The 26167-nt window shown below is 37.1% G+C and overlaps 1 protein-coding gene across 3 annotated transcripts in view; it reads left to right on the forward strand.

The window, feature by feature from the left end:
• The window catches only part of LOC101143875 (contactin-associated protein-like 3), a 229002-nt gene that overhangs the window by 22694 nt on the left and 180141 nt on the right, over positions 1 to 26167 (forward strand). For all 3 annotated transcript variants that reach the window (XM_063696227.1, XM_063696228.1, XM_063696229.1), the window contains exon 2: positions 1991 to 2101. In XM_063696227.1, the coding sequence (XP_063552297.1) occupies positions 1991 to 2101 (111 nt within the window). The remainder of the gene's footprint in view (positions 1 to 1990; positions 2102 to 26167) is intronic.

A 26167-nucleotide genomic window follows, 5' to 3' on the forward strand; every position in this document is an offset into this window, starting at 1 on the left:
CTTTAGCTTCTTCACAGTTTTAAAATGCCTTTTTAGAAAATGTAAGTAAAGTTCGTAGCCAGTTGGATTCGTATTTATCTATTTTTGTTAGCCCACTCTGTAGCATATTTGCTGACATCTGAGAATCCTGACTGCACAGTGTTATCCAGAGAGCATGTGTGCTGGGGAAATCAAGAAAGCCTCTCTTGTGGCATAAACATTGAGGGGGACATTTAAGGAAAGCATAGAGAAAGCAAACCTTTCTTAACAGCTCTGCACATTTCAATGGCTTCTTGCTGTGTAAAAATATTGGGTGCTCTTCATGCTAAAGATGTTAAATGCAATTTCTTAGCTAGATTATGCTGCTCTTTGTATGTAAAAAATCACAAATTCCAGTGTCTGACTCACCTGTATAAATGTGACATTGTCACTTATGGGGAATATATAGAAAAATGTTCCTATATCAAATACTCTGAATGTTTTACCAAGCAATGAGATACTGTTCTCCCTATTGTAGAATAGATGCTTCACAATGAGTTACTGAGTTTTTCTTTTGTCATGTCTTAAAGACATGTCGCTGTCTTAATGGCAATGCATGCTTTTAGAAAAGCAGATATAATTCCAGTATTTCTTTATGAAATGATATTCACTCAGGCAAAATATGTGCACTGAATTTTCTTTCTGTTGTTGCAGTATCATGTACTCAACCAAACAAATCAGGAGAGACCCTGAATTACCTCTTATCTATCTCACTGAACATAGTTGACATTTTGCTAAGTCGTAGCAATCTAGTTAATTCTGGTTGCCTTCTTTCTGTGACTTAACAAGTTGCTCACAAAGAAAAAAAGTGTGTACAAAATATGCAGTTCAGAATCATCTAATGATATATTCAAGGTGTAACATTTCTCTTTCACAGAAATACCTTAATGTGTGACGGAAAACTTATGTCTAACATTATTAGATCAATAACCATGCTGGAAGAGGTACCCTTTTTATGAGAAAATATATGACATGCCTGAAAGTACAGTGATTACAGGATTGGACTGCGGGACTCAGAGGTAGCCTCTGGGTTGCTTCTGTTACCCATGGCTACGCATAGGAAAAGAGCTACCCAAGGTGGGAATGGTCCCAGGGGCTCCTCAAGTTTGACGGTGGGGAACACCAGGAGCAAGAAGGCTCTGAGGGTCCTTATGGTCTTAGGACAAATTAGATGATCTGGGTCAAACACTACTCAACCCCCAGCAATTCTTTTAGACCAGAGCTGAAGCAATAGAGAGTCACCCTGAGGTGAGGGTGACATGCAGGGGTCCTTGGGTTGGAAAGGCAGAGAAAGTTCCTGCAATGCTCAAGTTATCAGGCAAAAAGGAGGAGCCTCCATCTCCTGTAGGCAAGTAGCCCGCAGTGATTCCCTCTGGAGGGATCTGCAGAGTGGGCTTTTTCCAGTTCATCACTACAGGTGTTGCCTTTCATGGGTCCTGGCTTCACGCAGGTAACTCTGACCTGAACACCTGGTGCATTTCACTTTTCCCATCCCCCACAGGTTCTGTGCTGGGGCACTGTGAGAATTTCTAGCCACTATTGAGGTTTGGGCACAGAATTCACACTACCTCTGTGTGTGTGTACGTAAAGAACCTAAGCATCAAATTGAGTTTAAAGTAGTGTTGGATGGGTGATGTACCCAGACATCTTGCAGAATTGAGAAAATGTGGGACATTAGGGAACTTTGAGGGCTAATGGACCTGTTTTATGTCTTCATTATGGTGGAGGTTACAAGGCTGAATGCATTTGTCAAAATGAATAGAGCTGTACACTTTAAAAACATCAAATAAATTCTCTGGAATTTTACTCTCTGTAAATTATACTGCAATGTAAATTTTAAAAATTGTAAAGAATTAAAAAAGGAGTGATGATTGCCATACATCCTAGAATATATTCATGTATATTTTTGGACTATTATTTCTCCCAAGCTGCAATCTGAGTGTTAACCATATCACGGTATTTTTCCCGGCAGCTGACTGTGATGCCCCACTGGCCTCTGCCTTGCCTAGGTCATCCTTCAGCAGCTCCTCAGAGCTGTCCAGCAGCCACGGCCCGGGGTTTTCAAGGCTTAATCGAAGAGATGGTGAGTCTGCCTTTTTCCTTGTATTGCTCCTTGGTGACTCTCATTGGATTTTCATTTAACAAAATAATTATAATTGATTAATACTTTGCAGAAGGAAGTAAAATTCAGAATAAGCATATTTGTTCACATTTGAAACTCCAAGAATGTATTTGACAGGAATAAGTTGATCACTTCGGCTTTCTGGTCCTGCTGGGTTTCCCTTGGTACGATGTTTGTGTGCCTTGAACAAGTCACACCTGACTTTGACAGTGTTTGAACTCTTTGTATACCCCTTGCAATATCTGAGTATTATTTATCGAAGACCTTAGATTCTGCCATGTCCTTTTTTTTTACCTTGGATTCTTTTGTTCTGCCACGGTATACATTTTGTTGTCCCAGATTATTTAATTATCCCTATTTGGATGAGAAAATTGGCAAAGTAAAGAAGCGTCTAAAAAGATTTTTATTATGTTTTAACCACAACTCTTAGTTTATTTCTTATTATGGCGGACTTGATTCTCTCTTTAGCATCCACTGTAGAGAAATAACCATGTAATGGTTTATTCATGCTCCACTGTGACTATTCCATTTATATTTGTAAACATATCTCATGAGGAGTGTGTTTCTTTTACATATGCTTAAGCAGAAGTGTAGAAAATTGAATGTTGTCTTGCTGTGTAAATTAGAGGGAACTTTAAACACCAAATACATTGTGACAAGGAATCATCCTGGCATTTTCTGAGCACAAACTCAGTTAGAACTTCTTTGAATAAATTCTCAGAGGAAATTAAATTTACACTATTAATAAAATGTATTTGTAGGCATATATTAAAAAGATTCAAAAGTGTCTACTGTATTTTATATAATTATGCTTTCCTATTTTCTTATTGCCTTTGTTCTTTTTTTTTTTTTTTTTTGAGACGGAGTCTCGCTCTGTCACCCAGGCTGGAGTGCGGTGGTGCAATCTCAGCTCACTGCAAGCTCTGCCTCCTGGGTTCACGCCATTCTCCTGCCTCAGCCTCCCAAGTATCTGGGACTACAGGCACCCGCCACCGGGCTTGACTAATTTTTTGTATATATATATATATATTTTTTTTAGTAGAGACGGGGTTTCACCATGTTAGCCAAGTGGTCTGGATCTCCTCACCTCCTGATCCACCCACCTCGGTGTCCTGAAGTGATAGGATTATAGGCATAAGCCTGTAACCGCGCCCAGCCTTTTTTTTTTAACTCCCTGTTGCATTTCTAGGTGTTTTCTGTATTTGAGCACATTTAATGCATTGCACATTGGACCAGATAAATATGTTCTGGCATTTGTTATAGGCAGTATGGCTATGAAACATGAACAACTTAACTTTTTGTTTTTCTGTTTATTTTTCTTAAGTCTCTGATTTCATTTGTTGCAGAGATATGGGCTCTGTTTTGTTACTTTAGATTCTATTGCTGCAGAGCCTCAGTGGATGGTCATTATCACTGAAACAGTGACTAAGCCTGGGCACAGGGGTAAAGGAAAACAAGAGCAATCTCAAGCCATAGCTCTTCTTGATGTCAAATCATATTTTGTACTAAAGTACATGATTATGAGGATTCTTTATCATAGGGATCATTTTTATTCTTAGTTCATGTTCCTGTAACTCATCGTGCAAAAAAGCATGATATCAATCTTAATAAAATTTATTTTCATGTTAATGAAGTTAGAAAAACAGGCTTACTTTAGTTAGCTATCAACTGAGTTTATTACAAATTCATTGTTGTTGCTTTTTTTCATTGGTTTTGACTTTTTTCTTCTCCCTCATGGTAGCCTGGAGTATTCATCAAAGGAGTTCCAAATTGGGAGTGATTTATTGAAGGCTATAGATTATCTCTAGTGTTTTAATATCCTTTATTAGATTCAGAATGGTCTATGGAAGAGTGACTGAACAAATGTTCTGATCATAAATAATTAAACTAACAAATAATGACCCCCTGTCTCAGACATTAAAGCCTTTCTCCAGTGGAGTGTAAAGATCTCAGAGCTAAAAATTAACAGGCAGAAAACAAGTAGTTTCCTTGTTGTGCAGCCCAGTGCCTTGTACCCATGTGATGGGAAGACGCCATGGAAACAGCTGCGATAGTTACTCAAGCCTTAGCCTGAGGGGTGAGAGGGGAACAAGGTAGCTATGCATCCCGTCTGTCCCAGTGTAAAGAATCAAAATGGACTTTTTGGAGGTGTCTTTCTTCATGCCTCTTGGATACCACAAGTTAACTAGTTCTTCCATGCCACTTAATGATGAACCCATGGGCCAAACAAGTTAATACACTTTTATAAGCAACTTATTTAATTCCCTTTAATGGGGAAGACTCAATTTTTCCACCAAAGGTTTCATAAGTTATGAAGCATAATCCAGAATTACTTTCAACTTGTAAAAATGTATTATCATGAATATTGCACAGATTGGATTATAACTAATTAAATATGTTTTTGCTTTCTACATCTTCATAGTTAGAATTTCAGTATAACCTCTAACATGGTATTGGCTAATTTGAGGATAAAGTGACCTGTTGTAAATTTATTTATTTATTTATTTATTTATTTATTTATCGAAATGGAGTCTTGCTGTGTTGCCAGGCTGGAGTGCAGTGGTGTAATCTCGGCTCACTGCAAGCTCCACCTCCTGGGCTCAAGTGATTCACCTGCCTCAGCCTCCTGAGTAGCTGGGACTGCAGGTGCCTGCCACCACACCAGGCTAATTTTTGTATTTTTAGTAGAGAAGGGGTTTCACCATGCTGGCCTGGATGGTCTCAATCTCCTGACCTCGTGGTCTGCCCTCCTCGGCCTCCCAAAGGTGTGAGCCACCACGCCTGGCCGACCTGTTGTAAATTTAAGAGGCTAAGGGTCAGTGTGCATTTCTACACCTTTCACATTGCATCGCTTGAAGCTAAGAAGAACTCTGTGGAATATTACATGTAAAAATAAGACTGAAATAAGCTGACAAAGACTTAGGGCAAAAAAATAAGGTTTTGAGTAGAATTGAAGAAAACATTTTGATAATATCAAAGAAATTCAGAGATGCCATTGAAACCATTTAATTATTTAAACATGTTTGTTATTCCTTTTTCTGTAACTTCTTCTGACACTAATTGAAAATTTCAGAAAATTAACCTATAGTTTAAAATGTTTAAAATATGAGAATTCAAATGATACACTGGCACATAGTAAATTCGTAACATTTCAAAATAAATAATGAATGATATATATTAGGAAATGAAATCTTTATATGATACACACATACAGTTGTAAAACTTGGTTTTCTCCATAATCAATAATTGGCTTTCAGAGGCAATTTAATTATGCAATGGTTGTCCTTAGTTTTATTATACTTTATAATAAATGGATCGATGCTTTGTTTAGTTGACAAATACAGACATAGGTGAATTAATTTTACCTTTTTCCTTAGGCCTGTCTTCTCTTGTGCTTATAGCTGTGTGTGTGTCAAATGAATTTTTGAAAATATAATCTCTTATTTTAGACAATTTCAACAATTAATAAACACTGTAAAGTTGTTATTCTATGACTGTTTGAGATGGAAAACCAGCCATTTTGGGTATCATTCACATACTGGCTAAAGACATACATTTATCTGTGCATTTGCTGCCCTGTGTCTCCTCTGCATTTATTATATTAGTAGTTTCAGTTTAAAGTTTATTTTTCTGTAATTCAGATTCCTTGCTTCTTATGCTGGTTGTCATATGAATATGCCTTTCTAAGATTAGGATAAAACACTCTTCTTGGTGTTTTCTTTCAGTCCTATCTTGAGTTATTTTTAATCAAAATGCTAGGCTGAGGTCAACTGATTGTAATTTGTTTATAAGGAAAAAATGGAAGGTGACCTGAAGAATTTTCTCTCCTCCCTTTACCCAAAAGTATTTATTCTTATTTTGAAATGAGAAATTCCTTCAGAATTTCCCAAGATCAAAGAGGGCTATCTCACTGACAGCTAAGACCCTGTTGTCTTCATCTGTAACTTGGATAGTCTTGTGCAAAAGAGGCCTCTTCTGGGTTGGAATTGCATTTAGTTTTAAATAAACAATTATGCAGAAAGTGCTTCTTCCATCTTATTAAAATTTCAGAGTTAGAAGAAAAGGCATCTGAAGTTTCCAAGTAGAACTATAACAGACCTAGTGTTTTTAGTATCCCCATAAGTAAGCATTCTAGCATAAGGGAGGGTTTGCTGGTTACTCATTGAATGTTGTCTTGGCCGCTCACAGACCAACACATGATGAGTGTAAGATAAACTCTTTGGTCTAAAGAGAGAAAACATAAGAGTCTGCAGCTGTAGCAAGTCTGCTGACCCAAGCTGGAATGTTTTAGTGTATTGTGTCACCTAGTGAGTTTTAGGATTTCCCTCCCCACTTATGAGTTTTCCACCTCAGGTTAAAGGAATGTGGGATATTAAGGAGAATTATTAAAAGAGAAAGGGCAAGTATTTGGAAATGCAAAACCTAGACAAGGTGGAGATGATTTACTGGAGTCAGAAAGGAATTAATAGCGTATTAATATCAACATCATTATGGCCCACACGCGTCTATCATGCTCTCTAGTATTGTGTCCAAGGTCCATAGATGGTCACTGTCTTAATATATCCCTGATCATACTAGCTTCACCAGACTCCCAGGTCACCCAGGGGCTACATCTCTTAGACAGCAGAATATTAAGATAATGGAAAACAATAATAAGTTATGACAGTGTGTGAAAAACATGAAAAAGATTTTATATTCTCTCATGATAGATGTAATTCAAGATGCTACTGCAATAAATTAAAAATATATATGCTTTTTTGCGAGGATAACCCATGTGTTTTCATGGTCTAACAAAGTTAGACAGCACTGTTATTTGTGGCTTGACACCTCTGCAATTGCTCCTTTTTAAAGTCGCAAAATGAATGTACAATAACTAACCATGCGTTACACCGAAGGAGAATTTGAGAATTTTTTCAAGGGGCCTTCACTAATAAAGCAAGCTGTCTTATTTGGGGATCTGTAAGCAGCAAAGATAAACATTGCCTAAGACATTTCTGTTGAAATGGCGTAAAACACATGGATTACTTACTTCTTCAGGGATTTTAAATACTTGGAAACAATGCAGTGAACACAGATATTACTGTGAAGAACATTTCAGCAAATGAGTTTACAAAATGGATGAAACCGAAGAAGTGTCTTATGTTTATAGCTTCTCACCTGAAGAGATTAACTCTATGAGTGGACCTCATCAACATTCGAAACTTTCTTTCCAAGAGGTTTTTCCTGTAGAATTTTAGGACTTTCTGGGAAGATGCATGACAGATGCGTGCCATTGTTGATGGTGTGGGTCACTGTGGAAACTGCCCTAATGAGGCCATTATGCTGCCTATTTGTGATATTTGGTTATGAGTTGATGACAATATTGTAGAGAAAATAGACACTCAAGCTGTTGAAAAATTTTACAGGTTGACATCAATTATCACTTAGAACTTTTTTCTCAATTTTCTGAGTGAATGAGGATTGTGTCTAAAAAGATACTTTCTGCCTCATTTCTTCTCCAGTTATTTTGAAAAAGCTCAGGTACTGATTTCTTAGGAAAAGAGGAAAGCAGGGAAACTAGAGGCGGGAATTTGTGCTGCACACAACCTAGCCACGACTCTGGGTGCACCAGCCCTTCGGATCTGGGCAGGTAAGCATTTGCCCAGGTATCAGGCTGCCTGTGTGGCTCCACAGAACAAAGATGGAGAAGCAGAGGCATCAGCTTCTCTTATAGCACAGCACACAGCCTTCCAGGAGTGGATACACACTTTCTTTCTATTATTAGCACAAATAATTATCTCAACTCAGTAGAAAAAATAGCAATCTGTGCCTGATTGTCCTGAAAATGTTTCATTAATTTACTTGTATTCAGTGAATATAAAACCATAGTTGGTGGTTTTTCAGTGAGTACAGAAAACATATTTGGTGGGTTGTTTTCCATGCAGAGTGTAAATATTGTAGGGCCAAAGTCTTAGTTATCTGTTTTTTTTGCTGTTGGTTTTTTTTTTTTTTTTTTTTTTTGAGACAGAGTCTTGCTCTGTCACCCAGGCTGGAGTGCAGTGGCGCGATCTCTGCTCACTGCAAGCTCCACCTCCCAGGTTCACGCCATTCTCCTGCCTCAGCCTCCCAAGTAGCTGGGACTACAGGCACCCACCACAACACCCGGCTAATTTTTTTTTTTTTTTGTATTTTTAGTAGAGACAGGGTTTCACTATGTTAGCCAGGATGGTCTCAATCTCCTGACCTCGTGATCCACCTTTCTCGGCCTCCCAGAGTGCTGGGATTACAGGCGTGAGCCACCACGCCCAGCCTAGTTATCTTTTTGATGGAATAAAACTACAGAGGATAGATTCCAGTGTCAGTAAGACAAAGAGTTTCTGCTTCTCTGAGGAAGTAAGTTTGCTCTGTAGACACACACACAGAGAAAATGGTCAAAAGTTGCTTTTATAAACTCCAATAATCAATTTTTTTACATTAGCACCTTACTCCATGAAGATCACAGTATACGAATACAAAATAATATGTATGAATGTTGATTTGTGGAAAAAAAATCTTAGAGTTATCACTCCCTCCTTTTTCCAAATTCTGTGTATTATCTGTTGAAACAGTTCATGCTTATGATTCTAATACATCATTTCCATGGATCTCCCCCTCAGCTTAGTCTCTTCATGTCTCACTTGGATTATTTTGAAAGTCCCATGATTGAACTTCAACTTTTGAAGCTTTCCCTAATTAAATAAATGCTTAGCAAAGTCCTCAGTTAATGTTCTTTAAAGTGCTATTCTCTTCTTGTTCCATGCTCAGTTGATGAATCGCAGACACTAACCCCGTAGAGCAGTTCTCAAATTCACAAGCCACCTAATGCCCACTGCCATATGTAAGAAGGTGGTCTAGTAAATTTTGGAGTAAAGGCAATATATATTTCACAAAATCAAAATGTAAGATCAATTGCAATTCAGCTAATATTTAATTAGGATATAAGGCATCTCAGTGAATGCATTTTTAGTTTTTGAAGTATATATATTTTTTTTAGATTTGTACTTAGCTATTCTTACTAAATTTCGGAAAGTTCCTGCTTTATGGAAATGAATCAGTGACTCTAAATGGTTCTTTGAGGTATAAAAACAAAGATAGTAACAAATACAAATTTCACAATCTGGACTAGAAAACATTACTAGTGACCACAACTCAAATACAAATATAAAAAACATCTTTATTAACCTGGGGTAAAAGCTTCTCTGCGTGGGGCAATTTTACCCAGGCAACTGAACAGGCGGTGCGGGATGAATGTTTGAAAATTGGAACTAACTTGGACGCACTCATCCCTATTTTCCATGCCTGCTGTGCACTCCTGCCAGATGGGAACATGATGTCATATTTTCAGTCAGTTTTCAAACAAAACGGGGATAATCTAATATTTTCTGGAATAACCATAGAATAATGTTTTCCAATGTGAACTTGATGAATTTTATGAATGAAAGAGAAGCAGATATTGGATCCACACAGCCATCATTGAAGGTGGCACACCTAACATCAAAAACTTCTGTGCGGGACTGGGCACGGTGGTTCACGCCTGTAATCCCAGCACTTTGGGAGGCTGAGGCGGTTGGATCACTTTGAGCCCAGGAGTTGGAGACCAGCCTGGGCAACATCAAAACCCTGTCTCTATTAAAAAAAAAGAAAAGAAAAAAGTTTCATGCCACTGTTATGGACTAGGAATGTCTAAAATCCATCACAAAGTTAGTATTTTGCTTGGAGGGGCAAGTAGAATGAGCTTTTGGAAAGTTTCTTTAACAATTCTTTGATCTAGTAATTCCTGAAAACCTTTGAGGCTGGTGAAAATACTTTTTCATGTAGGGATGAATCATTCTGTGAGTCCTGGCGTAAGTCAGCCAGAAACTCATGGTGGGAGCTTTTGAAGAGGGGATATGAGGTTTAAATATGGAAATAAAAACTTTCTTCACGACACTGATAATTCCTATAAAGGCCATTTCTGTGTGGGATGACATGTACAATTAACATAAATGACCCTGCTTCCAAGCTCACTGAAATTTTTCGCCAGTGCCCTCAGACCTCCGTCTTTGCTCCTAACTCAGATTGTCTTGAGTCTTCTGTATAGAGAAAAGGGGATCATTGCAGAGACTGTGAACCAAGGCATTAATCTTCACTTCTGAAGTCCAAAAGCATCTTTTGGTCTGAGGTAGAAAAAGTTTGAAAGGGAATTGAGCAGGCTAAAGGTGTTTTAATTTTTCTGCTATCTCGCAGACTAGGAACCCTCAGCAGGACTGCACGATAGGATGCATAGAGAGGTGGGGACTGCCCTGAAGCTCTGCTCTCAAGCAGAGCCTTGCCAGTGGTGGCTTAATGGAAGTCTTCACTGAAGCTCAGGGATCTGAGTGTGCACTCTCAAGTGTGTAGTAGAAAGGAGAACGCCAGTCTCCAAGAGCAGCCTGCACGGCATCTTCATTGTGCTGTGGCACATTCAGTGACAGGACTGGATGCCCTGCGGCAGCTCTGGTGGCCGGTGAGGACAGCCCCAGTTATCCAAGGACACCCTGAGGCACCAAAGGCAGGTGAGCAAGACCATGTTCCTGCCTGAGGTCTGGCAGAGGGAGGAGAAAGGGTCACCAAAACGTTGTGGAGAGCACTGTCCCAGCCTGGGATGGGAGGACTTGGCTCCATCGGCAGCAGGTCGCCATCCCTGAGGACAGTGCAGTGCTGACCTCTGCTTGGGGCTTGAACACACTCCCCTCCCCACTTTACCAAGGCAATTAGCAAAGCCAGAAGAGACCAGAGTTAACTCTGGGGATGAAGGGGAAGTAAAAGAACCCCTGAAGGAATTTTCAAGGGTCTGCAACCAATACAGACACGAACTGACAGGCTTATCCCTTAACTGGACAGAGACACCTGCTGTGGCTACTTCCAGTCTCTGTATCAGCCAGAATTCCAGCTCCTACTAGAAAGCTTTCTGGGTTATGGAGAAATGAAGTTACATTTTCCCTCATGAGTTTGTGATTTAAAAATTTATACCTGCAGAATGATTCTGATGGATTTGCTCAAGTGGCTTTTGTCAGGGTTATAGTCAGTATCTTCTCTAGCCTCAAATTAATATGATGTTGTTGAGGATGACTTAAAATTTTCTTTGAAAGTCTGAAACATAATGCAGAGTGCTTGCACCAAAAGAGTTTTACATTTTCCCCACGCTTGTACTTACTAGAGCCAAGTACATCAAAGGTGTGGATTAAAACCCGTGATGCAGGGAACTCTGACACTTGTGATAACATGGATGAACCTGGAGGACATTATGTTAAGTGAAATAAACCAGGCACAGAGAGACAAATACCATATAGTGTCACTTACATGTGGAATTTAAAGACAGTGCTCACAGAAGTAGAGAGTAGAATGGTGGTTACCAGAGGCTAGACGAGAGGGTGGATAGGGAAGGGGGAGATGTTGGTCAGTAGGTACATAGTTTTGGGTAGATAGGAATAATAATTTCTGTTGTTCTTTTGCACAGCATAGTGAATATAGTTAATAAGTGTTGTCTGTTTTGAAATATATGAGAGGATTTTAACTATTCTCACCGCTAAACGAATGATACATATTTGAGGTGACTGATATGCTGATTAGCCTGATTTGATTATTTTACAGTGTATACATGTATCCAAACATCACATTGCACGTCATAAAAATGTACAATTATTATTCATCAATTAAAAATAAAATTTAAACACGGAGTTAGCAAACTTTTGCTGTAAAGAGACAGATGGAAAATGATTTTGGTATTGTGGACCATGTAAGGTCTCTGTTACATTTCTTTTTTTTCTTTTTTCTTTCTCTGTCTTCCCTCCCTCCCTCCCTTCCTCCTCCTTCTCCTTCCTTCCTTCCTTGCTTTTTTCCTTCCCTCTTTTTTTCTTTTCCCCTCTTTTCTCTTTCTCTTTCTCTTTTTGAAACACAGTCTTGCTCTGTTGCCCAGGTTTGGAGTACAGTGGCAAGATCACAGCTTAGTGTAGCCTCAACCTCTGTGGGCTCAGGTGATCCTCCCACCTCAGCCTCCCGAGTAGCTGGGACCACAGTCACATGTCATAACACCCAGCGAACATTTATATTTTTTGTAAAGACGGGATCTCATTATGTTGCTCAGGCTGGTCTTGAATTCCTGGGCTCAAGCAGTCCAGCCACCTCAGTGCTCCAAAATGTTGGGATTACAGGCCTGAGCCACCATACCCAGCCCCGCCCTTTTTTTTTTTTTTTTAAATGCAACGCTTTACAAATGTAAAACCATTCTTAGTTCTCTGGCTGTATAAAGCAGGTCATCATCTAGATTTTGGCTTCCAGACCTAATCTAGATTTTTACTAAGCCTGCATGCTAAATATGTCTGGCACTTTCCCTTAAAAAGCTCTCAGCATTTATCACATGCCAGTGTGCTTACTAGGTGTTTGTATACTTTTCTTATGCTTTGTGCAATTCTAACTTCCTTGAAGGAAGTGTGCTATCTTATCCTTAGTGATTAGGGATAAGCTTGGAATCATCCAGGCTCTACACCTTACTAGCTGCGTGACTTTGGACAAATTCCTTTATCTCCCTGAGTTTTTGTTTCCTCAGTTATAAAATGGGATTAGTAAAGTACCTATCATGAAATAGTTAACTTGAGTAAAATAGGTTGTGAAGATTAAATGAATTAATACACATAAAATAATTAGGTTGTGTTACACCAATGTTCAGAGCAGGTGTATCCTCAAGAGCCAAAAGAGAAACAACCCAAATTTCCATTGATGGACAGACGGAGAAGCCTAGTGCAGTGTAGGAAGAAAATTCTGGCCCGTACTGTAACACAGATGAACTTTCAAGACATTATGCTAAGGAAAATAAGCTAGACACAAAAGGACAACTACTGCGTTATTCATTTATATGAGGTACCTAGAGTAGTGAAATTCATAGAGACAAGAAATAGAATAGTTGTTGCCAGGGGCTGGTAATGGAGGTTATTGTTAGTGGGTTCAGAGTTTTCATTTGGGAGGGTGAAAGAGCTCTAGAGATGGATGGTAGTGATGGTTGCACAACGTGAATGTACTTAATGCTACTGAACTTTACATATAAAACAGTTCAAATGGTAAATTTCATGTGATGTGTATTACCATAATTAAAAAATTAGTATATGATCTGATCCAAAGTAGCTAAAATCTACTGAGTGCTGCTGAAGCAAAAATTATAATTAGTAGATTTTTTTTTATTTGTTTTGTTTTGTTTTGATTTTTGAAATGGAGCCTCACCCTGTCACCCAGGCTGGAGTGCAGTGACGTGATCTCGGCTGACTGCAACCTCCGCTTCCTGGGTTCAAGCGATTCTCCTGCCTCAGCCTTCTGAGTAACTGGGATTACAGGTGCGCGCCACCACGCCTGGCTAATTTTTTGTATTTTTAGTAGAGACGGGGTTTCACCATGTTGGCCAGGCTCAACTCCTGACCTCGTGATCCGCCTCGGCCACCTTGGCCTCCCAAAGTGCTGGGATTACAGGCATGAGCCACCGTGCCCGGCAATTAGTAGTATCAACAGTGGGAGTAAAAGTGGCAGTTAAGCACATTGTTTCACATCATCTAGCTCAGAGCCATGACAAAGCAAACATTAAATAATATGTATAGATGGAATTAAACTTAAGCTTCTGTAGTAGAATAATTCAGAATAAAACATGAAATAATGCCAGGTAATGTCAGTTGTTACCAAAGAAATGTCCAAACTCTGAAAGAGCTTGTTAAATTAGGTTATGGCAGCCTACAGCGCAGGGGAGGTGACCGTCAGGTGATGTTTAAGTAGTTTACATGGACTGAATGAATCCCATATGGTTCCATTTAAATTGGCCACCGCACTGCCAGGCATATGGCATTGGCAACTTAAACTCGACAGAGAAACCTCTAAGAATAAGATTAATGCATTTCTCATTCTCTGTGTCACAATTATTCAATTTAAAAAAACAGGAAAATATCAAAAATCTTTTTATGAAATGGCTGTACCAGTTTTACCTTCTATAGTATAAATGCAATATGGCTTTTGGTGCATTTAAATTAATTTTATAAGGAGTCCCAATCAGCTGATGAGTAGTTTTAGAATTGTTCCTATAATTGTCAACCTGGAGAGCTCTTCACTATTTTATTCATACTTCACTGAAAATTAAAGTTCGATTTTATGCCTAATTTTATACATAACATGTTGTAAAACATCACCATATGGGTGATGTGTGTATATGTGTATTTTCCTTCCGATAGGATATATATGTGTATTTTCTATTTATAACTAGCTGACACGGGACCATTGTCATAATCCCATTTGATTTTTGTATTTGCCAGTAGATATAACAATCTCCCTTTGGTTCAGATTGAAAAAATGGAAAATGATGATGATGATGATGATGATGATGATTGTTGACTGTACTGATAATTCTTTGTATACCATTATTTTAGCTTTAAACTATTTTAAGTGTGGTCCAGTACAAAAGCTGCTTAAGTCAGATACCCCAGTCTCTATGATGTGATTATTATGTATTACATGCCTGTATCAAAATATCTCATGTACCCTATAAATACATACAACTACTACATACCCACAAAAATTAAAAATTAAAAAGGAAAATAAACCAGAAAAAAGTCAGATTTTAAAAAAATTTTACATTTCATTATATTTAGAAAACTTAGCTTTATGGGGTTTTAGAGAACATGGTTTTTCTTCCATGTACCTTCCTATTTATTTTTTATGATGCTCAAAGTTGCTAAGTTTCCACATATTTTAGTAAGAATTAGCAATGCCCTGAATTCCATAGCTTTCATAAAGAATTGCCTGTGTACCATCTCATCACCACCTCTTTCCTATTACAGGAAAGCAATAAGAAGATATTCTGTAGTTAATTTAGATTGCTTGCCAAAATAGTTTTAAACTGATTTGTAATTTTTCCTAAACCAGAATGAGGAATTGTATAAAGTATTAATATATCTGAAATTGTCACACTATGTTTCAGACGCTTAGGAAATGTAGAGAAATTATTGTAAAATACATTTTAGAAAAGATGTTGTAACAAGACGAGGACAGAAGTCTGTGAAGTGTTGTGAGGAGGGCCCAGGGAAGCAGGAGGAAGGTGGGGAGACCACAGGATGACCTGGAGCCAAAGAAGAAGGGCCCAGGTCCCAGGGTCTCTACAGCACTGCCAGCCTTCCAGCCACAGTTTTTCTCAATCTTCCTGTCATATCCCTCAAGGAAGTAAGTGGACATTGTAAAGAGCGAGTAATTATAGCTCAACAAAAATCAAAAGTCATGATTCTGGAAAGCATTATCAGTAAAAAATGGAGAAATAGTTGACATCTCTTCATGTTTCCTCTAGAAATTTCTGATTATGTATGTATACTCTTCCACTCTAATATCCAAACAACTCTCTTACTTTATGCAAAGAAACATGAAATAAGGAAAAGGTTAATCACAAGTGTATGATTAATTTTGTATATATAATTTTGCAAATTAATAGATTTTAATGTGTTCAATAAATGTATGTAAATACGCAACACGTATGTATATATGTGTGTATGTGTGTGTATGTACTATGTACTAAATATATACTATATGTGTGTGTGTATATATATATATAATTATATATATATATAATTTAGAGAGAGTCAGTGTGACTTAATAGTCAAATCCAAATTTCAAGAACTGTATATTTTATATAATGGCACCAGTTTTCCTGAAGCTGGATGTGTGTGTGTGTGTGTGTGTGTGTGTGTATTCAGTTGCAGGAATATATACATATATACAGTCAGCGTGAGTTTGTGTATATATGTATAATACACACACACACATATATGTCAGTACATATATGGTCAGTGTGTGTGCATATAAACACATATATGTCAGTACATATACACATATACATATATGTCAGTATATACTGACTATATAACTGTATACTGACTATATATAGTCATAGTCATATACTGACTATATATGTCAGTATATACATACATATATATTTCAGTATATATATGTATGTATACTGACTTATATAGGTATAGTCAGATTGTGTATATTCAGCTGCAGGAAAAATGGTGCCATTATATAAAATATGAAATTCTTGAAATTTGGATTTGACTATTAAACCTGACTTTGTTGTCATTAAGTTTACATTGATATTTCCTGGAATTGCACATTGCTAAATTTTTCTGCAAAACCAAGATTTCTAAAATATGATGGGGCATTTGATACAAGAAAAGGCAAATAAAGAAAAAGTAGAGTTCCATTTGTCATTCTTTTTAAGTGTCTCCTTAAGAAAACTATGTGATCCAAAGTTATTTAGACAAAAGCTTAAGAAATAAAACACTTAGTAACTCATGCTAGTACTTGATTATTCTTTTGCTTATCAAGTTTTCTTCTTTTTATGATTATTATACCTTTAATTGCAAGCATTCATTGGATTGGCTCAGTAGCATTTTATGTAAGACAACTTTCCATTTTAATAAGTACATATTCTCCTTCGTTAATGTGAAATAGAAGTGCAGGAGTAGGGATGAAATGGATAATTTTGCTAGAAGCAAATTGAAACTGGCTAGGCAAAAGCATGTATGTATTTTGCCCTCTTTTTCTGTTTCTAGAAAGCGCTTGCATTAACTCTCATTCTCAGCCAGAAGCGTTAGTTTATTAATGATTCAGAAGGGCTTTCTTTATATATTGAAAACCATGAACTCTCATGTGCAGAGTACAATCAGGGAGCAAGCCCGTGGGTTTGAATGGAAATTAACGTTGGTGTATGGGAATGAATTTCATAGACAAGGATAATTTAGAAACCTATGTGATAAACTGCAAACACAGAGCAAATGGAAACATACTGGATCTTTTCCCTCCACTCCTCGAATTTCTCCACTATTCAGATGTCCTTCCATGTGAGCATGCTTTCTTGGCACACTGACTAGGTTCAGTGATTAAGAGGCAGAGAAAATAATTACTGAATATTTTTAATACAAAATGAATAGCTCAGGATATTTGTAAGGGCTTTTCAATGTCAAGATATTTATTTCCCACATTAGAAAGTATAACTCCTAATGAAAACTTGGCACCATAGTTTAAAATCATATTAATAAATAAAAGCAAAATTCTTACATTGGGGAAATGACCCGTAAATGGTTTGTTATAGCATTGTGATCTTTAACTACTTGAAATTTCCACTATTCTGCACAGTGCAATATCCCAAAACAGAATAGGATGTGAGATTTCATTGTTTTGTATGAGGAATCTAGAAGAAAGAAATTGATAAAAATGTATGCAATAATTTAAAAATATAGAGAGCATCAATCTCTGATAGAACAATGTAAATGTAGCAAATATTTAAGATAACTAATCTAATAAGAATTAAATTCCCCTACATTTTTCTTCTCCCCTCCCCTCCCCTCCCCTTCCCTCCCCTTCCTTTTCCCCTTCTTTCCCCTTCTTTCTCCTTTCCCCCTTTCCCCCTTTTTCGCTTTTTCCCTTTCCCTTTCCCTGAATAGCTGGGATTACCCTTGTCCCAAGTAGCTGAGATTACAAGCACCCACCACCAGGCCCAGCTGATTTTTATATCTTCTGGTATGAATGGGGTTTCACCATGTTTACCAGGCTGGTCTCCAGCTGCTGGCCTCAGGGTATTCGCCCACCTTGGCCTTCCAAAGTGCTGAGATTACAGGTGTGAGCCACCCCGCCTGGCCCCATTTTTCATAAAATCAAAATTCTTGCATATTCCCCTCCTTAGTTTATAGGTCAGAAGCTACACTAAGCTTCCCAATGTGCCTAGGTGTTAGATGTGCCAAGTTACATATACAACAAAGGGCCTGAAAAGTAGAACATTAATACAACAGAAAATATTTTGCCTGAGGATATTGTTTACTACATTTTTTATCTGTGCCTTTTAATAGTTCTTAGAACTCGTAAGTCCAATGGCATTCTATTTTTGTGCTTTTTTTTCTCAGATTTGTAGCATATGACAATGTGAATATGTTACAGATGTTGAATGATTCAGCTGACTGCAGGCCAAACAAAATAGCATCAACTTATCTATAGCAAAATGTGTTTTGGTTGAAGAAATATGTAGATTTTAAAGAAATTAATCTTATTTACTTACGCAAAGAGTATGCTTCAGCAGCATATGTAACTTTAATTAAAATTCATCTAAAATAGGTTGTTAGTACTATGACAGGAAGTGGCATTCAAACAAACAAAATATTCATAAGGATGTTAATATAGATTAGACATGAGAACAAGAAACATTTGGCTGGTCTGATTCTCTTGGGTCACTTTAAAAATTATTTTTAAAATTTTTGAAATTGAAGCATAACTTAAAATACAATTAAATGCATAAAGTGTGCTGTTTGGTTAATATTTACAGATGTATACGCCTGTATTACCAGAGCCCAGATCAAGTTACAGATCAGTTCATCACCCCCTTACCATTTGTTAATACTTTTTATTGATTATCTAGGCACCTCCCACCTATCACTGTTCTACTTTCTGTCACATTATTTAGGTTGGCTTGTGCTTTTGAACTTACAAGCAGTCATACAGTACCAGAATCATACAGAAGCTTTTGTATCCAGCTCCCTTTAGTGAGCATAAGGTTTCTGAGATCCATTTGTGTTGTTGCATGGATTTGTGGCACATTCCCTTCTATTGCTGAGTAGATTTCAATTGTGCTGTTTGTTTATCCATTCTTTAAAAAATGGACACTTGTGGCTTGTTTCCAGTATGGATCTATTATGAATAAATTTCTACAAACATTCTTTTACATCTCTTTTGGGAGTAGAATTTCAGTATGTGAAACTCTAAAGAAACTGTCAAACTATTTTCAAAAGCCCTTGAACATGTTATACTCCCATTGGCAATGTATGTCAATTCCAGTTGCTTCTTATCCTGGTCAACATTTGGTATTAAAATCATTAACCATTGGAGAAATATAAGTTCATATCAAGAGAGAGAATATGTTCTCTAGGATGGCTAAAATTAAAGAATGACAACACCTGTGAACTATATTACTCATGGCACCACAAACAACATGAGTTTCAGCATATCTGTATCTGTCTCCTTTGCCCCTGAGGCCCACAGGGGCAATGCAATAGGGCACGTATGAATATTACACTCATAGCAGACTTGTATTGCAGCTGAGAAATAATGAGCTTGGGGAATCTACTGCAGTTATAGCAAGTAGTAAGTGAGAAAGCTCTTTGTGTGGAAGAAACTGTAAGCTCACCTCTCAAGGTTACCAGCTGCATAAACAGCCATGAAAAAAGGGTCCATAAAAGAGCTTTTAGGCCTTTGTAGTCTTAGCACACCCAACAAAACATGTAGGAGTGCAAGCTGCTTAAAGTGGACTGTCTCTCCATACATTATTGTGTATGGATAACATGATCCTATATGGAGATCTTCTAAGAAATCTAGAAATCTAAAAGACACCAACTAATAAGTGAATTTTAGCAAGTTAACAGGATACAAGGTTAATATACAAAAATCAATTCTTTTTTATGTAGGAGTAACAATCTGATTATCAAATTAAGAAAAGAATTTCATTCACAATAGCATTAAAAAATAAAATACTTAAATGTAGATCTTATGAAAGGTGTGCAGGACCTGTTCATAGAACACTATAAAACATAGCTATTAGAAAATAAAGAAGACTCAAATAAATTGAGAGACACACTATGTTTATAGATTGGAAGAAACTGAAATTGTCCTAATTGTAATAATCCTAATTGTCATACTTTGTTGGTGGGAATGTAAGTGGTGCCACCACCTTGGAGAATAGTTTGGCAGTTTCTTAAAAACTAAAAGCATGTACTTACCATATAACCCAGCAATTCCACTCCAAAAAATATATGTCCACTCTAAGACTTAAATGTTCATAGCGGCTGGGCACAGTGGCTCACACCTGTAATGCTGGCAGTTTGGTAGGGCGAGGCGGGTGGATCACCTGAGGTCAGGAGTTCAAGACCAGCCTGGCCAACATGGCGAAACCCCGTGTCCACTAAAAATACAAAAATTAGCTGGGCGTGTGGTGCACACCAGGAATCCCAGCTACTCAGGTAGCTGAGGCAGGAGAATCGCTTGAACCTGGGAGGTGGAGGTTGCAGTGAGCTGAGATTGCATTGAATCTTGGCCTGGGCAACAGAGCGAGACTCCCCTTTAAAAAAAAAATATATATATATATATATTCACAGCAACATTATTCATAGTAGATGATATGGTTTGGCTGTGTCCCCACTCAGATCTCATCTTGAATTGTAGCTCTCATAATTCCTAGATGTTGTGGGAGGGACCCAGTGGGAGATAACTGAATCATGGGGGCGGTTTCCCCCATACTGTTCTCGTAGTTGAGAATCAATCCCACAAGGTCTGATGGTTTTATAAGGGGGAACCCCTTTTGCTTGATAGTCATTCTCTCTTGTTTGCTGCCATGTAAAATATGCTTTTTGCCTTCTGCCATGATTGTGAGGCCTCCTCAGCCACATGGAAATGTGAATCCATTAAACCTTTTTTCTTTAGGAATTACCCAGTCTCAGATATGTCTTCATCAGCAGTGTGAAAATGGACTAATACAGTAGACAAAAACTGGAAACAACTCAAATGTCCATCAGCCACTGAATGGATAACCACAATGTGGCATATTCATTGAACTGGTTGCTATTTAGTAATAAAATTAAAGCTACTGATAGGCCATGATTTCTTTATGTACTTAATTGTTCCTTAATGTTACCAATTACTCTTAATGAAGAATGCCATCCCACTCCTTTCTAGGATTTTTGCATCACTCTCTTACAGTTTGCATTCTTCCTTCTAAAAATGTTGTCCTTTCACTTTTTTCCTGTTCAAAAAAATCCAGTGATAACACGTGACAGCTCAACTGTCATGCAGTTCTTGGCAAGAAAGGTGAGGTTGAATAGGAAACTTCCTGTTTACCAGAGGCAACTGGAATCACTCAAAAATAAAGGGACACTGTATTCACCATCATATTGCCAGCTTCTGCTCCGGAGAGATGAAGTACATGTCTTTAATATATTCTTCCTGATAAGTACATTTTAAAAGGCACTTTATATATAAAATAAATATAAGAATGAAAAAATGTAGGGAAGACAGACCATCTAGGAACCTGAGGAATTGAGGAAATTATAGAGATAGAAAACAAATTAGTGGTTGCTATGTATAACTGTAAAAGGTACCAATGAGGAGGATTGTTGTGGTAGTGAAGTCATTCTCTTTCTTGATTGTGGTGGGGGTTACGTACCCTAAACATGTCATACAACTGGATAGACACATCGTTTCCTGGTTTTGATATTGTGCTGTAATTTTATAAGATGTAACCATTGGTAGAAACTAGGTGAAGAGTACACATCACTTCTCTGTACTATCTTTGCCAATTCATATGAAGTTGTATTTCAAAATAATTTTTTTCTTAAATAACATTTAAATTCTGACTGGCAGTTTAATTTGTGCTTCAAAACAGATTCAAAAGGACTATGACCAATGATGAAAATGGTAAATTACAACAGTTGGTCCTATAACCAACTCTCCTACATTAGTTATTAAAGTCAGGGTTAAGGGAGGCATTCCAGAACTTCTGTAGGACATGGTGCAGATTCACCTATTTTCTTTCACATTAATTTTTGCCAACTGGATTTTTTTAGGTTGTCGTAATTTTTCCAAAGAATTCAGTGGGACAAACGTTAGCAGAATTCTGATGCCCCACATTGTCCCTGATGTGTGCTTGCCTCTAAAAAATTTCTCTGTTAATAGCAACTTAAAATAAACATTATTGTAATGTTTAGAGGACATTCCTTTTGCATCATATTTTGATAGTGTCCTATTACATGCAATAATAAATGCATGTCTCTTTTCATACGAGGCTTTCACAGCAATTTCATAAACTATAATTAGTTTAACTACATAATATCCTTAGGAAAAATGTAAATATTATCATCTCTTTTTTTTTTAGGGGGTGGGCTAGGGGATTTTGGTTGACTGAGCAATCAATCACATACAGATGGATAATTTGGTATTCACTAAAATATTCACTTCTCAGTATTTCACTCTCGTGTTTCCTTGCATGATATCAATTGTCATTTAATAAGAAAGACAAATACATGTGTTTAATCACTCCCTGAAGAAAGTAAACACACTATCTGTGGGAAATGGAACACAATGAGAGGCGTGCAGTCAGCCTCAGGGTGCCCTGACTCCATTTCAACCCTCTCTTCATATGCCCCGTTTGCACATCACCCATCACTTTTGTCTAATTGTTTCTACTCACCAAGTGAAGATAATGGCTTCTTTGCCTGCTCAAGTGATAATTTGAGATTATATGTCTCATCAGATACTTTATTGGATGTGTGAAAAAATGCACAATGATGGTTTTATTAAATTATGCAGTTAGTTACCAAGATGAATGGAACTACACCTACCCAAAAATCAAGATGTGGTGGAGATAACGGAGGTTATAGGCTGAGTCATTTAACCTTTAGGGCTCTTTCTGATATTTTCTGTGAGGGCCAAATAGAGTTCTCAGTGGAGTGCATGTGAGTTTCTGCCAATGGCCAGTGGAGCAAGTGCCTGCAAGAGGGAACACTCCCCCAACTTCTGGGGTGATAAAGGATTTCTCACTGTCCCACCAGCCTGCACAGTAGGTTTCACCATTTTGTTAACTATTCCAGCTGAACTTTTCTTACTGACCTCTGGTTTCATCTATCTAAGGTGAGCTCCTGCTCACATCTCTCCCTGCGAGGTTCATATCTCTTCAGATTTTAGGCCAGGTGGTGGTTCTGCAAGCTCAACTCTCCAATGCATTTGTAAAAGATCATGAACTTGAAGTTTGTTGTAAGGGTGGAAATGAGGCTCCTTATAGCTTTCTACTTCCTGGGGCAGAAGCCAGAAGTTCCAGCCCAAAGATTTTGATAAGTTGTATTTTCATTTTAATTCAGCTTGAAATACTTGCTAATTTCCCTTTTAGTTTCTTCTTTGATTCATTTATTATGAAATATGTGTTATTAGTTTCCTAATATTCCTGGATTTTTCAGAGAAGTCGCTATTGTTGATTTCTTATTTTAATCTATTGTATATCACAAAGATATACTTTACACGATTTAAATGATTTTAACTTTGTTGAAACTTGTTTAATGACTCATTTAATGGTCTATTTTGGTAAAAGTTCCACATGAACTTGAAAAAGAATATATGTTCTTCTGTTAGGTGAAACATTCCATAAATATCAATGAATCATATAGGTTGATAGTGATAATTAATACTTCTGAATCCCTATTTTCTGTCTGCTTGTGCAATCAGTTACCGAGACGGGGTGCTAGAATCTCCTACTGTCGTTGTGGATTTAACTATTTCATTCAATTTTATTAGGTTTCATTTCATGTATTTTGAAGCTCTGTTATTAAGTGTTTGCATGTTTAGGATTATGTCCTCTGATGAAAGAACATCTTAATCATTATGAAATAATTTTCTTTACCTTTTATAATAATTTTTGCACTGAAATCTACTTTGTTTAATATAGCCAATCCAGCTTTTTAAAAAACTATTATTAGCATAATATATATTTTTCCATGTGTTTACACTTAGGCTATTTGAGCCTTTTATTTAAAGTGTGTTTCTTGTAAGCAACATATAGTTGGATCTTGCTTTCTCATCTAATCTGATCATCATTGCCATTTAATAGGAGTGTTTGTACTACTTACCTTTAATATGATTGTTTATATGATTAATTTTAAGTCTAACATCTACTATTTGTTTTTTGTTTATTCTTTGTCCATTTTCAAAGCTACTAGGGAGTGTAGATGGATTTTGTAAGAGAATACATTTTATAAATTGTTATATACACTCTGAGATTTTAACCATAATTGCAGTACTTTTTTATGAACACATTTTTAGTAGGCTGAATATTCTTTCTGCTTCAACCTGCTAAGATTGAAGGAAATACTGCTGAAATAGAACATGTACACAAAGAGAGATTCTGAGGGAGGGTTTCTGTATTTTTTACTTTAAAACAGCACAGTTGAAAAAGACTGTGGTACCTGATTCTATATCTGTGTAGTTAGCCCTTTTTTTTCTAAATGAAATTAGATCTCAGGTAAATGTTTAAATTCCCCTCAGCAAAAAGGCAGACCTACTGACAAAAAGCATGGCTGTTTAAAGCCTATAAATCTCAGAAGTGGAATGAGGGAGTTTATTTAAAGCCAGCTTCACTCCTCTTCCCTACAAATTACATATAATCACACTGGAGTGTAGGAGCTGTGACAGTCCCTACCTCACGTCTCACTTCCCACCTCCTGCTCACCCCAGGTAATACCTGAAATTTTTAATGTGAATTAAAATGCAATTAGATGAGGAAAGAAACAAATATATCTGGATAAAATCACATTTGAAACAATTTGTTGTCTTAGTGGGAAGTGTCTTGTGGGGACAAGGTTGACTTAACTGTGTGTTTGCTTGATATATAGAAGCCCCTAATAGTGGCTGGCTTTGAACATTTACTTTGTTTGCTTATATTTTGTGCCCTCAACATCAAATTTAGTTAAGGAAGGTATAAGATTGTGGTGATATGATGATAATCGTAATGATGGTGATGATGATTTACCTGTACATTATTTCCCCTGTAAACAAAGTCAATACATACTCTGTGATAGTGCTGCCACTTATGACTAGATGCTATAGTCATGGGAAGTTTTATTGTTGTTAGTCAGAAACAATTAAGGCTCCAGCTGTAGGTTTCTACTTTTCTTTGGCAGAGCCCCCTGCCCCAGATAGTGAAATGTAACTTTGACCTGATGTAAATGCAGAATTATAACAAACAGATATAACTGTACAAAATAGAGACATAATCATGCCAGATTATTTATAACCAAAAAGTACTAAGTGATTGACAAATCATGTGAATATATTCATGGACAGGGATAAAAATGAAACATAGCTGATTTTAAAAATAATATCTTTCCATGTGTTTTAATTAGTGATTTTATTTTCTCATCTGTAAGGTAGATACGATAAAGACAACCCACTGAGTGCTTTTAGAGATAAAAAAATAATAACATGCTTGAAAATATCTGGTCAAATTCTCAGCATACAATATATGCTTCACAGTTTCTCACTTCCCCCCTTTTCCCTTGTTTTCCATTACAAAATAAGTGGTAAAACTTTAATAATTTCCTCAGAACTTGAAAACTTAAAAGTGGATAGAATGGTACATAAGATAAATCTTATGTTGTGTGAACATTTAGAGACAAAACAGTTTGCACAGCTCAGCATCTTCACTGTGGTACCAATATCAGCCTTTATAAAAACCAATTACCCTTTAAAAAATAACATCTGCTGTTCCTCAAGCCATATAAAGTGTAAGAGAAAGTTTCAGTTGCTCAGCATATTTTAATCTCATTCCAGTGATGGAACAGAACATATATTATGAATGGAGGGGATGAGTTTTCATAATTCATAGGATCTGTGGGGTAGAATTGTGACACTTTATTTAACTCAGGTGCAATGTCTCGTCAGAGGCAGGGAAAGGAGGAGGGTGAAGTGGAGAAGAAACGTTTGTTATGGGGGAGAGGCTGAGCTTAGAGGATGTAACTGTTTCCCCTGTTTAGTGTACAAAGTTTTGTTGACCATAGACTAGAAGGGACTATGAAAAGACACTTCCAGGTTAAAAAGTAGTCAGCACATGTATAATCTTGACTTAACAAATAGAAGACTTTCATTTGTTTTAATTTAAAGACAACAAAAATTGAGTATAACATCACATTTGAATAATTAGTTACAAAGTGCTGTAGTTTCAGTTATCCCATCGTCTTCCTTGCAGTCTTGTGAGGTGATTTATATGACTGTTAATTCCCCCACTCCCAACTTTATGCTTTTCTTTTTTAAACAAAGGACAACATTTTTGTCTCAGAGAGGCTGAGTGACTGGACAATTACCACACTCTAGTTGGGGGTGGAGTCAGCCCACCTCCTTTCTCTTTCTGTTACCCGTAGTGGCCTTCTATACCAACCATCAAAGCTGCCT

Source organism: Gorilla gorilla, chromosome 13 (genome assembly GCF_029281585.2).
Source record: "Gorilla gorilla gorilla isolate KB3781 chromosome 13, NHGRI_mGorGor1-v2.1_pri, whole genome shotgun sequence".
Taxonomy (NCBI): domain Eukaryota; kingdom Metazoa; phylum Chordata; class Mammalia; order Primates; family Hominidae; genus Gorilla; species Gorilla gorilla.